The sequence below is a fragment of the Helianthus annuus genome, chromosome 11 (genome assembly GCF_002127325.2).
Source record: "Helianthus annuus cultivar XRQ/B chromosome 11, HanXRQr2.0-SUNRISE, whole genome shotgun sequence".
Lineage (NCBI taxonomy): Eukaryota > Viridiplantae > Streptophyta > Magnoliopsida > Asterales > Asteraceae > Helianthus > Helianthus annuus.
The window spans coordinates 71,050,287-71,063,964 of NC_035443.2; the positions used below are offsets into that span (position 1 = coordinate 71,050,287).

The following is a 13,678-nucleotide window of genomic DNA, read 5'->3' on the forward strand; positions in this document are numbered from 1 at the left end:
AATCTGGTCCGATTACATGAACCTACAACCGATTACATATATTCGATCCTAAATCATTATGCAAACAATTCGAAAACAGGACATGATAGCCGATTAACAACTATTCAGTTCTAAATCTAGATCATGAAATCCGAATCATATGAATATCATCAAGTACACATGTGAGCCGATTATCATGAATACAAAGCTTCAACAGTTTATATTATGCTCAATCACAAGGTATCACTAAATCATCATGTAAAACACATAGATCATAACATCATCAAACATACAATCGATAAACACAAACACTAACCGATTAGAAGGTAAAACAAAGATGATTCGATCAAGAAAACTTCACGAGATGGGGCTTCGGCTAGGAGGATTGCCGTCGAACAAGAGAGAGAGGAGTAGAGAATTAGGGTTTTGTGTGTGTGTTGTGTTTTGCAAGTTATGAGAAATAAACCCCAATGATGGGTGTTTGTATGCGTATAAAAGGAGTGGGTCGAACCCTTCCCTTGGGTTGCCCTTGGTTTCGAGTTAAAGCATACATGGGTCGAGTCCAAAGGTGTTGTGCGATTGTGTGATGTGTGTGGTTCGAGTTATATATCTACACGTAATTTTCACATAACACAATATCAAACATAGCATTCGATTAATCAACCAAGTTGACATAATCACATCACGTTCACATACGTTACATTAAACACAAAGATAGGTTCGAATTACGAGTTGTCACAAATGCGATCTCTGAAATACGTGACTTACTGTGTACAAATATATGACTTGATTGGTTATGTATCTAATGTTGATTGGTAACCACTGTAGGGTATGGTTGACCAACTTGGAACGGGTAAAGTAATGTAACATACCGAGCAATCTAAGGTGAGTTCATTCCTCTTGAGCATGCGTCCCGGTGGTTGGGACAGTCATTGGGTATCCTTGAGAGGGATAGGTTTTTGGGTAAATCAAATGGGTATTCCTGAGAGGAATACGTCTTGTGGGTAAAATCTGGAATGTTGGATAATACACTCGTCCTATCACCTTTAAGTCCCATCTTGTTTGTTACTTGAGAGGTAACGGAGTATTAGTTGGTAGCGCTATCTAGGTTTGGCACCCTTACCCCATACCTGAGAGGACGGGTGTGAACTAATGACTCAGTCATGCCCAATGCTTTGATAGGAGCATTGGGGAAAGGGCAAAATAAATCAGGAGCCATCTTGCATCCGAGGTATTATCAACATTGTAATCAATGAACGGAACTAAACATTTGGTAACTAACGTTTTCGTAAAACTATGAACTCACCAGCGTTGTCTGATACACGTGTGTGCATGCTCGCAGGTTATTGATACGTGTGGATGTGGAACTTGCTGTTTGGGATGCTGGAGTGGTCACGGGTCGAGGAACATGGAAACTTGAAACGAGACTAAATGATTTCATACACTTGGGTTTTAGTTAAATATGTATTATGCTTCCGCTGAACACGATGTATTACATTTAATGTTTCTGTAACACTTATTACTAATGAAAGCTTTTATTTCAAATCTTGATATGAGTTCAATGTGATTGGTGGCTAGATCTTGGTATGTCACACGCCTCGCGGGGGATTCCGCATATGGTATTTTGGGGGTGTGACAGTCCAGGCACTCGTTAAGACACTGAGTTTCTGTGATTTCACAGGTCCTGATTTGCCCGTCAGAGTCAATAATGAGGAACGCGGAAACAGAATAAGCGGAAACCGAAACAAAACGAACTGTTCGGGCGACTGGACAGGTCACACGACTGGGAACCTTTCGCGTGAAAGGGGTATCCTTTCTTGCGACTGGGACTTGTTTTGTGCGAACCAAACTTTGTTTCGAACGTGTTACCATTAATCGGCTATGTTTGTGAGTTCAGTTAAGTTATTTAGTTATAATATAGTATAGTAATAGTCCAGAAGGTTAAAGTGTTCATAGAAGTCATGTGTGGTGGTATTAACCTCGTTATGGTTCACCAAATCACAAGTTAGTTAACTTAGTCAACTAACCGTTTGGTCATGAGTACAGAATGTAAAGACCGTATGTAGATAATAACCAAACAACCGAACAAGAACAACCCGGGTGTGCCGTCTCAACATGGAAGGAATAAACCAAACGTTGGAGGCTGGACGGGGTTAACTTATTCTAGTTCTAGGAGATTGTTTAGGTGTTCGTTTTACAAGTTCAAGTGAGGTGGTGGAACTAGATTGGAAGCCAAGGCTTCCACGGTTCACACACCGTTTTCTCAGAATCGTTCATATAGACGATGAGGATCTGATTAGCATTCAACACTTAGAAAATGTCGGAACGGGATGAAATCAGAACCTTTTGTGCGAAAGAATGGTCCTTTCGCACGAAAGGGGTATCCTTTAGTGCGAATGGACTGCCATTCGTGTGAGAGGCTCTGTTTCGAGATGAAAACAGCTCGGTTTTGTTTAAACTGTTCATCTTCTTGACTGGAATCGACCCTAACACTAACCCATAGTTATGAACTTAGCTTGTGAGCTTGGTGAGTCCATGATTCTGCCAAGTTTTGAAATCAGAAAGTTTATTTTATAACAGTTTGAAAGATCAACTCCAATCTTCATCTTGGTCCTCATTATGTTGAGAGTTATCATCAGATTGCCTTAGCAGATCTGAGAAACCAAATGTAAATGATTGGAGAAGTGTAAAAAAGTAGAAGAGAAAATAGAATGAATTAGAGTGTTTGTGAGTTATAAACTCACTTAGGATGTTGCTGGAATGTGCTCAGCTGGAAAGTTCGAATTCATTAAATGAGAGAGAATTTCGGAGTTGTGGAGGTTGAGAAATGAAGATGTGGGTTCGTATTTATAGGCCGGAAATGAGTTGGGATGAAAGGGATGTTCGGGCGACAGGGTCGTTTCGTGCGGAAGGGGAGCCTTTCGCACGAGAGGGCTCTTCCCTATTGCACGAAAATTCAAGTTTGACGATTTCGCGTGTTCTGTCAGTTTTATGCGTTTTAAATGTGTGAAGGGGTAAGGTCCCAAAAACCTCACAGAAAGGATATAGGACCATGCCATCAGCTGGCCTTTCAACTTTTTTAACCTTGCGCGGCCGCGCATTGGTCTTACAAAAGGAAGAAAGAAATCAACAAGCGATAGTTGCGCGTCCAAAGGAAAACATAAAATCCTCGCGCCGTCTCCCATTGACAAAGGGTTAAAAACCCTAAGGGACAATACTTCCGCCCAAATATCCAAACTTGGATATTATTTTACCCAGACTTAGGATTTATGCAGCTGTATGCACACTGTAAGGTGTCACACCAGATTACAGCAGTAATCTTCTAGAAGGAATATGATCGTGCACCACCCAGACGGTTGTAACCGTCTGGACACGTGTCATTACCACAAACGTCCTGAAATCACAATGATGGCATGTAATTGGAGAATGATCTCCACTTAAACCACTTTCCACGTGGCAATTCCCCAACCGTAGATCAAGTCATGATCCGTGTGCATTCACGTTAGGATCAAAGCAACTTAACGAAGATTAAAAGGACTTAACGGAAGGAAAAATAACTGCTACGGCGTTAGCATCTTCCGTTATCTTTTCAATAACAGATTTTCCCTCCCAAACTCCCGGTTATAAATAGGAGAAACTTTTCAGGTATAAACTCAGATCTGATTCACTACTTTAATACTTTTATCTTCTCCATTACAAATATTTATTCTCACACCGGAGTCGGGTCAAGGAGAGAACCCTCTTCTCCCCTTGACGAGGCTAACGGTGCTCTGTTTTGCAGAATCACCGGAGAAGGAACTTGGCTGCAACTGAATCAATTGAGAGAGAACTAACCTTTTATGCGGATTCAAACCCCTAGATATCTCGGTTCCGACCATTTATCCTAGTGTTTCTTCATTGGCGCCCACCGTTTTCTCAGTTTTTCTAGTTTCTATCTCGTTTCGATTCAGTTCATCTCATTTTTCTGTTTTTGCACATGGCAGAAAATTCATCTTCTCACCGACAGCCTGGTCCTCGACCAAATGTCGGAAACAATTTACCAGTAGAAGGGATGGTTGAAGAGGCCTCAGACGATAATGAGGTTCAATCTAATGGAGCAAATGACCCTGTTACTCCAGGAATATTTCCTATAAATCCCGCTCAATCAATTTTACCACCAGGGGAAACTCCGATATCATGGTATGTCCGGTCACAAGGGGCATTAAATGCAGTGTATACGCAGTTGTGTACTCAAACGGCTCCCGTAACACAATCACGAAGACCGGGATCTAGAGCTCATGCTTCCCAGCGAGAAGAATCAACTTATGATGGTACAAACAGCTACCAGAGACAACACCATGAATCACAACCTCGTCAAAGGCAATCAGTTCATGATAGGTTGGGTTCCCCATGGGATGCTCATACCGATGAATCTGATCAAACATATCGTTTGAGTGCAAACACCAGCGTATTCAACAGACTACACCCAAACTCTAACAAATCCAGGCCTCGAGCGGTTTACAACCCTGAGGCAGAGCATAATTATGACTTAGTTTACCGCCTGCAGAAGCAGCGGAAAACTCGAAGTTTATACTGGAAATAGCTCTGGCTCCGTTAGAAAGGGCAAAATTACCATCTAACATCGGGAAATTCAATGGGTTAACTGACCCCGACGATCATCTGAGAGTCTTCACCAGCGCAGGGTTGGTTGGCGGTTGGACTCTTCCGCTTTGGTGTCATTTGTTTGTTCAAACATTAACTGGGCCAGCGCGAATCTAGTTTGATAACCTTCCGACGGGGCAAATCGAGTCATGGAAGGACCTACGCCAAAAATTCTTAACACACTTCAGCCAGCAAAGGCGTTCCATGCGGGATACATCCGATGTCATGAACATATGGCGTCGAGATGACGAGAATCTGGAAGATTTTATAACCAGATATAATAAGGAAGTGTTGGAGATCGGGGGTGTTCACGAACAGCTAATCTGTGCTCAGTTTAAGTACGCGGTTAGATGTGACGACATGGTTAAAGTGTTATCCGGAACAGAGGGCCTTCCCAAGAGTTGGGAAAAGATAATGGCGGCGGCCAAGGTTTATGCGCAGACGGAGAAAAACCTTACTACAAATAGGCCACCACCACCACACTGCAGGCCCACAGACTTAAGTGCAGCGGGCGAACGAAGATTCAAAAAATCATGGCGCGAGTCATCCGGAAGTCGCTCCTCTGAAGATGCTCGCGCAACAATTAACAAACTCTCTGCTCAAAGAGAAAACAAGCATGAAAATAGGGAGAGGCAGTGGACCCCCCTAACAAAGACCCCGGCGGAGGTTCTGAGTACCTAGGATTATCATTTTAAACCGCCAATCCCGATGAAGAGTAAACGTGGTCAAGACCTGGCGCAATATTGCGAATATCATAAGGATACTGGGCACACCACAAACAACTGCATTTCCTTGCGCACCGAGATAGAGAAAGCCCTCAAAAATGGGGAGTTTGCGCATCTACTCCAGAATATGCGTAAGGAGATAAAGCAAATTACCCGGGGAGAAGAAACCTCCAACAAACGGGCGAAGACTTAAGGGACTCTGTATCAGGGAGTAAGTTAAGTTCCATCTAATTATTAAGACTTTGTAACGCCTCTGAGCTTTATCCATGAATAAAATTACAAAGTTTCTATCATTTGTGTTTACAAAATGCATGCAATTTCTTTTTAGTAAGCGCAAAAACATTATGGTAGTAAATAAGCTCCATACGCGGTCAGTGATTACCTCACAAACGACCATAAGCTTCACACATGAGCTTCATACCAACTTTATTCGCCTTACTTAAGTAAAAGCAATTGTACTCATGCAAAATATTGTAAAGACATTCAAACAAATAGAAACATATTACCTTCAGCGTACAAATACGCCCTGAAAAGATTCAAACACGGCAGTGTTTCGAGTTTTACACAAACAGCGCAACAAAACAAGGATATACATCCCACAAAAAGAAAGGGGGAAACACAAATTGTTCAAAAACAAATTTCACCCTACTCTAAATCTTCACCCTCATCAGGAAAGATTTCTTTAAGTTGCGCTACCGGATCATCCGACTGCAGCGCCACATTTATCAACTCCATAACTGGAAGTTGTAAATTATTAAACTCTGCCTTCAGAGAATCAAGCGCAGCGGCAGTATCTACGCCAAAAGCAGCGGACTTACTATTATCTCAAGTAACTTTCAGCGTACTAGTTACATGTTGAGAACATTCTGCATAACCTTGCGCATAACCATCCCACCGCGTGGCAACCACTAAATCAGCAACAGTCTTATCCAGCTCTTTAGAGTTCAATACAGATTCAGCAACCTATGAAATCAATCGACATTGGTAAAACAAAAAAAAAAAAAAGTGAGCAAAAGCAAGCGCATATATAAGGGAGGGAACTTACACAAGCAATCCCACGATCCTTCAACCAGGTCATATCGTTCTTTAAAGGCTCAAGCTCGCTTTCCGCTGAAGCCCGCGCCGTCTCTGAAGTTTCCAGTTTCTCTTCAGTCTCAGTCAAGCGGCGAGAGGATTCAGCATGTTCGGAACGCGCAAGCTCCAGGTCCTTTTTCAGTTGTTCCTGGTCAGAAACCAAAGCAGTAAGTTCCTCTAGTTGTTTATCTCTAATGGCAAGAGTGCTTAAAGCTTGTACCTCCCGTTGCTCACTCCGTTCCCTATGAGAACGCGCTTCCGCCAGCGCAGCCTCCAGGTCAGCCTTCTCTTTCTTCAATCTTTCAACCTCCGCGTCTTGATTCTTCAGCTTTTCGACATCAGCTTTGAGGTTATTAATAATAATGCGGAGATTTGCTTTCTCTGCATTATCCTTTTCACAAATTTTCCTCCAATTTTTTCGTTCTTCAGAAAGAAGAGCAGCTTCAGCTTCGGCTTTTCTTTTCCAACCAGCAACAGACCATTCCTCAGTCTTGCGCTCAGCCTCGAACTTGGCTTGATCATCTTTTAATTTCGCCATCAATTGGGCCAGACGTCTCTCATCATTGGAGAATTTTTTCTGAGCCGCCATGAAAGATTTCTGCTCTTTATGCATATTATACCACTCCCGAACAATACGGTGGGTGGTAGAAACATGAGAGGCGGTCTCAGCAACATAAGACTGATAGGCCTGTTCACAAGAACGGCTTTCCTGAAACTTGACCTCCCCAGGCGGAAGTATCCCCTGCAGCCAATCTTGGCACACATGCCAGTCCGCAAAAGTATCTCCTTTCTTCAAATTCCAAACAGAGGCGTGAAGGTCAGCAGCATCCTTCTCCGAATAGCTCTGATAGTAATAATCTCCCAAAGTTTCCTCTGGGCGGATGGGAGATTGTTTACTAACACCGGCAGACGAGTCTTGCTCTTCAACCATCGTCCTCTCAACATGCTCCGGCGTAGTATCTGAAGGCGAAGGAGTAGGAATTTTTTCAGTTACCCCTCCCCCTTGGTCTTGAGTAACCACCTCGGGGGTCGAAGGATTATCCGTATCATTCACCTTACCTAGGCCAGCATCAGCAGGCCTCTCGGTTTCAACAGGCTTCTCCGCATCATCATCTGCACCTTCTGCAGCGTTCGAATGAACAACTGCAGAAGCATGCGGGGGGTAGGAGGAAGTTCTTCATTCACCGCAGATTGCACGTTTGTGGGAGTTGGAGCAACAGGAGCTGCTGTAAAAATAAAAATCTGTAAGAATCTAATACGTAAAAAGGAAACAAAGGAAGATGCTACTTACCAGAAACAGATTCCGTAACAAAAGCATCAAGATTCCCCCGTCGGGTAATCTTCTTTCTTTGAACTTTCTTAGGAGGTTGGCCCGCCGCGTCAGTATCAGTTTGTTTTCTCTTGCTCGCCCCCCTTTGCACTAAATGCTCAGGGCTAGATTCCAAGTCAATCGGATCATCTGGGTTGGATGGAGGAATATCAGTAGAATCTTTCGGTTCTAGTTTCGGTCGCCTAATAGTAACTGCAGGCGTAAGACCCTCCAAAGTGTCAGAAACCACCACATAATCACACTTGTCAGAAGAATGGTGCATACCTTTCTTCTCAACATTTTTAGCTTTGGAAGATTGAGTCTTCCCTGCATCGCTTTTCTTAGGCGCAACATTACTGGTCGTAGCGCGTCTTTTCTTCTCAGGGCCTACGCCCAAATTTGACAACTCGCCTATAAAGCGCAAAGAACAATTAAGGCGCAAATAAAAAGTTAAAACGGACAGTATGCGCAAACTTACCTGCGCCAGCAGCAGGAGGTTCAGACAAATCCGCGTCCCGCGGAAGAGAAAAATTCCTCGCAATACGATCATACCAACACTCTTCATCAGGATTTTTCTTAATGGTACCCATTCTCCCCCCTTCTCTTTTGTATGCAACAACATACAGTGAAACAACTGCAAGAAAAGGGGGACATGCTCAAAAAAAAAAAAAGAAGAGAGGAACCTAAACCATACCATGGCCCCCCTCTGTATACACAGGCTTGTCGTCCCGATCCATCTTCCAGTTCAAACTCATCCCAGCTCCGACAAGGGCTTTCTCCGGCAAAGCAATGTTAGGTATCTCCTTCAAATCCTGATACCAAGTTTCATCAGAAGGGGTCCGGAGTGTTTCAATAGGAACATCTTCTTTTCCCCTCAAAACCATCCTCACCGGAATCACTCCGGCCTTAATAAAGAAAAATTTCTGTTTCCAATCATGGAAAGATTTCGGAGGATTAAGCAAAATCTTCTTTGCAGTAGCTCTTTGAATAAATGAATAAAATCCCTGGGTACAGTGCATTTGATGGAAAACCCTAAATCGAGGAACGGTCGGCTCAATATGCATGGTCCGACACACGAACTCAAAATGTCGAACTCTGACCATACCAATAGGATGCAGTTGAGAAAGATGAATATTGTAAAACGCAAGGATTTCAAGAAAAAACGTCGTTACAGGCAAACGAAAGTTGCCATCGCAGAAAAAATCCAAAAAGAGGGTGATTCACCCAGCCGGAGCATTTGCTGCTGTCTGCCCTTCTTCAGGGTACAGAGCACCCCAGCTTTCTGGAAACTTGAGATTCCGGACCAAACCGTCAAAAGACGCTCTAGGCCACTTCAATGGTGGAAGTTCAGTCGACATCTCTTCAGCAAAACCTTCTTGATGTTCTCCGGTCGACATAAAAAGGGGAATAATGGATTTCAAGGAAAGAAAGGAAGGAGAAAAGTTTTTCAACAAAACAATGATGGCACTAGGAGGATACCCAAACGCTATATACTTATCGCAATAAATAGCATCTGTAACCGTCACAACGATTTTTCCGGGTACCACAGTCTCCCAAAACAGCAGAAAAAGTACACGCGCGTCTGCACACGCGCGTGAAAAGCACGGATAGCAGCATATACCTGGCAGTGTCAGACGGACCTTCAGACCTAGCTGTACCATCCCACAAAGTCAAAAGATTTCCAAAATCTTAAAAACAAAATTAAATCTTCTCATAGAAGATTTCTCATTTCTTCGCACCCGAAAAACATTTTCCTCTCCTAAGTCCAGTGCTCCACTTATTTACATAAGTACAACACTAGACTGGGGGGACTTGAAGGGGTAAGGTCCCAAAAACCTCACAGAAAGGATATAGGACCATGCCATCAGCTGGCCTTTCAACCTTTTTAACCTTGCGCGGCCGCGCATTGGTCTTACAAAAGGAAGAAAGAAATCAATAAGCGATAGTTGCGCGTCCAAAGGAAAACATAAAATCCTCGCGCCGTCTCCCATTGACAAAGGGTTAAAAACCCTGAGGGACAATACTTCCGCCCAAATATCCAAACTTGGATATTATTTTACCCAGACTTAGGATTTATGCAGATGTATGCACACTGTAAGGTGTCACACCAGATTACAGCAGTAATCTTCTAGAAGGAATATGATCGTGCACCACCCAGACGGTTATAACCGTCTGGACACGTGTCATTACCACAAACGTCCTGAAATCACAACGATGGCATGTAATTGGAGAATGATCTCCACTTAAACCACTTTCCACGTGTCAATTCCCCAACCATAGATCAAGTCATGATCCGTGTGCATTCACGTTAGGATCAAAGCAACTTAACGAAGATTAAAAGGACTTAACGGAAGGAAAAATAACTGCTACGGCGTTAGCATCTTCCGTTATCTTTTCAATAACAGATTTTCCCTCCCAAACTCCCGGTTATAAATAGGAGAAACTTTTCAGGTATAAACTCAGATCTGATTCACTACTTTAATACTTTTATTTTCTCCATTACAAATACTTATTCTCACACCGGAGTCGGGTCAAGGAGAGAACCCTCTTCTCCCCTTGACGAGGCTAACGGTGCTCTGTTTTGCAGAATCACCGGAGAAGGAACTTGGCTGCAACTGAATCAATTGAGAGAGAACTAACCTTTTATGCGGATTCAAACCCCCTAGATATCTCGGTTCCGACCATTTATCCTAGTGTTTCTTCAATGTGTAAGTGAAATGTGTGAGTGAAATGTGTGAGTGAAATGTATGAATAAATGAATGTATAAATGAATTTTGCATGTATAGTCTAGTATGAGTTTTCCTATAATTGTATCAAGTATAAATGAAATATAATCAAGTATGTAACTAATGTATAACAAGTATAGATGAAATATGTATGACAAATTGGATAAAAGATCGAGTTTTCATTATGATTTAAGTCTCAGATTACAATGGTTGGAAATGAAATACGATTATAAAGGATTACAAGTTTCCATAAATAGAAATAAAATCAAACTTGCTAAATAAGAAAAGTTACAAAAAGTGAGGCGTTACACAAATCATTCCATAGTATTAAGAAACATCCTACCTTAATCGGCTATGGCGCGGTTAGCTACTCATAGTAACAAACAAAACCAAAGAATTCATCAAATACATGATTGAATCTAAAGGAAAGTGGATAATACGAAGGGTCTAACTTAGTAAGGATCGATATCTCGACCTCATGTATGCTATTCTTCCTTAAATCCTCTTCGCGTCAATCCTATCTTGAATCTACCCCCTTGGAACAACCCTTTTTTCTCTATTCTTACTCTTGAGTTCACAACTTAGGGTTTCCAACGATATCTCATTCTTTAAATAGGGTCTAGGATGAATCCGGGTGGTTACGACATGTGATGTAAACTTGAAGGGAAGGAACTGGTATTTAAAGATTGTTGTGATCGCCGTTAGTTCCAGATTTCCGATGCAAACATAGGTGATGTAAACTTCTCAAACAGTGCTAAGAAGGAACTGGTATTTAAAGATGTTTGTTTACCATGTTCCGAGAATAAATAAAAACCTCGTCTCAGTGCCATCACTTCAGAAGGAACAACGCTTTCCTATATGGTGATCTCAATCACACCATATATATGGAACAACCTTTTGGATTCGAAGACAAAACTAAACATAGCTATGTATGTAAGTTAAAGAAAGTTGTATATGGGTTAAAGTAGTCACCCAGAGCCCAGTATGGAAAAATTGTAGAATTTCTAGAATATAACGGGTTTGTTAGCACTTTGTCTGACACAAGCCTGTTTGTAAAGACACAAGGCAGCCAAGTAGCAGTAGTATTGGTCTATGTCGATGATCTTATGCTAACCGGTGATTTAGAAGAAGAGCTAGTCCAATTGAAGGAGAATTTGAACACTAGGTTCAAGATAAAAGACTAGGGATGCCTCAGGCATTTTCTTGGTTTGGAGGTGGAATACCATGAATCAGGTACTCTATTACACCAGCGAAAGTACTCAACTAATATGCTTGTCAAGTTTGAGATGATGAACTCAAAGCCCGACATAACTCCGATTGATGTCAACACAAAGATATATGCTGATGAAGGGAAAGAATTAGAAGACCAAACTGAGTATATAAAGATCCTGGGAAGTTTGATTTATCTAACCTTAACGAGGCTAGATATAACATTTAGTGTGGGTGTATTAAGCCGTTATATGCAGAACCCACACAAGCCCCATGTGTACGTTGTCCGAAGAGTATTGAAGTACGTTAAGGGAACAATGGATTACGAAGTTGAGTTCAAGAAGGAGCATAATATCGAGTTAACATTGTATTGCAACGCAGACTATGCTGGTGACCCAAGTACCCGCCGATCAACCACTTGTTTTGTGTTTCTGGTTGGAAATAGTGTTGTCTCATGGTGTAGCAAACGTCAACCAGTCGTATCTCTTTCAACAACCGAAGCTGTCAGCAGCTATGGCAGTGCAAAAACTAGCCTGGTTAGTTCGCCTGATGGGGGACCTAAATCAGAAAATTGAGTATAAAGTTAAACTGTTATGTGATAGTTGATCAGCTATTTAGTTAGCTGAAAACCCAACTTTTCATGCTCGTACCAAGCATGTTGAGGTTCTTCATTATTTTGTTCGAGAGAGTTTTACGAGGAGAAGTTGATCTGATGTATGTGGAAACCAGTCAACAATCATATGATTTTCTGACAAAAGGATTAATGAAACTCAAGATGATTGAGTTGTGTTCGAAGATGGGGTTGAGTAGAGTCGGTGTTGAGAGGGAGTGTGAAAATACAACATCGCCGGCTTGATTTCAATTAATTGAAAATGAAATATAAACCGACCTGATTTCAATTCTGAGTTAATTTAGACTTACGGATAGCAAGGGGTTATTGGACAAGTGTCAGAAGTTTTAGGAGTATATATAATTGTAGTTAATTAATTAAATTAGTTAATTGCTTTCTTTGTTTGATTTATTTGAGCCGTACTAGAGCATCGCCAATAGGTCATATTTAGGCATTTTTGGACATCCACGTAGACAACAACTCATTTTTTCTTATTGTAGACTATTTTTTCAACTCATTTTGCATGATTCAGTTTTGTACAAGAAAAAAAATAATAGTAGGGTAGTATGATAGGTGGTGGGGCCGGGTGAAGGGGTTGGGTTATATTTAAAAAAAATCTAATTTTATATACTTATATAATATTCAGTATTTATAAACTTTAAAAACTTATGAATTTTATATATATTAGAAAAATTATTCATACATTTATAAATTTATAATATTTTAGAATTTAAGTCTTATTAAATTTCATAATTTGTAATTTATATATTCAGATTTCAACTTTTACTCTTCATTTTTTTAAAGTTAATTAAAATTAACTTTATAATTTAAATTTTAAAATATGGTTAATGAAAATAAAAAGATTGGTAATTAAAATAAATGTAATATGACAATGTTTTTTAGATTCTTTATTGGGTGAGTTTTTTGTGTTTTTAAGGAATAGGTGTTTTTTCTGATGTGATCGCTGATTAGATATGTTTATTGATGTTTTTATGTCTTGTTATTGTCAGGGGCGGATCCAGTGGTGTTTTGGGGGTTCCTGAAAACCCCTTCGGTTTGGAAAAAAATAGAAAAAGTTAATGGAAACCTTGTATGATTTGAAAAAATATTAAAAATTAGTTATAATTTACCAAAAAGAACCCTATGCAAAAAAAAAAAAAAAAAAAAAAAAAACCCTGAATCCGCCACAGGTATGGTCTTAGGAAGTTAGGCCGCCAAGACATAAGGGGAGGGGGATGGTCACTAGCGATAGAATTCTATTACTCCCAATATCCAATCAACTCATGTCATGTCATCACCCAATATTCTATCACTAGTGATAAAAATGTAGTGGGGGTGGTCACTAATGATAGAATTCTATCACTCTAAAATTTTTATAATTTTTATTTTAAAATTAGAAATTAAG

The 13,678-nt window shown here is 40.8% G+C and overlaps 1 protein-coding gene across 1 annotated transcript; it reads left to right on the forward strand.

Annotated features, from left to right (window-relative positions):
• The first annotated feature begins 11,722 nt into the window (after positions 1 to 11,722).
• LOC110888400 (secreted RxLR effector protein 161-like) lies at positions 11,723 to 13,316 on the forward strand. Its single transcript, XM_022135927.1, has 3 exons — positions 11,723 to 12,199; positions 13,177 to 13,188; positions 13,284 to 13,316. Exons 1-3 carry the CDS (start codon positions 11,723 to 11,725, stop codon positions 13,314 to 13,316), a joined length of 522 nt encoding a protein of 173 aa, XP_021991619.1.
• Positions 13,317 to 13,678: the final 362 nt, after the last annotated feature.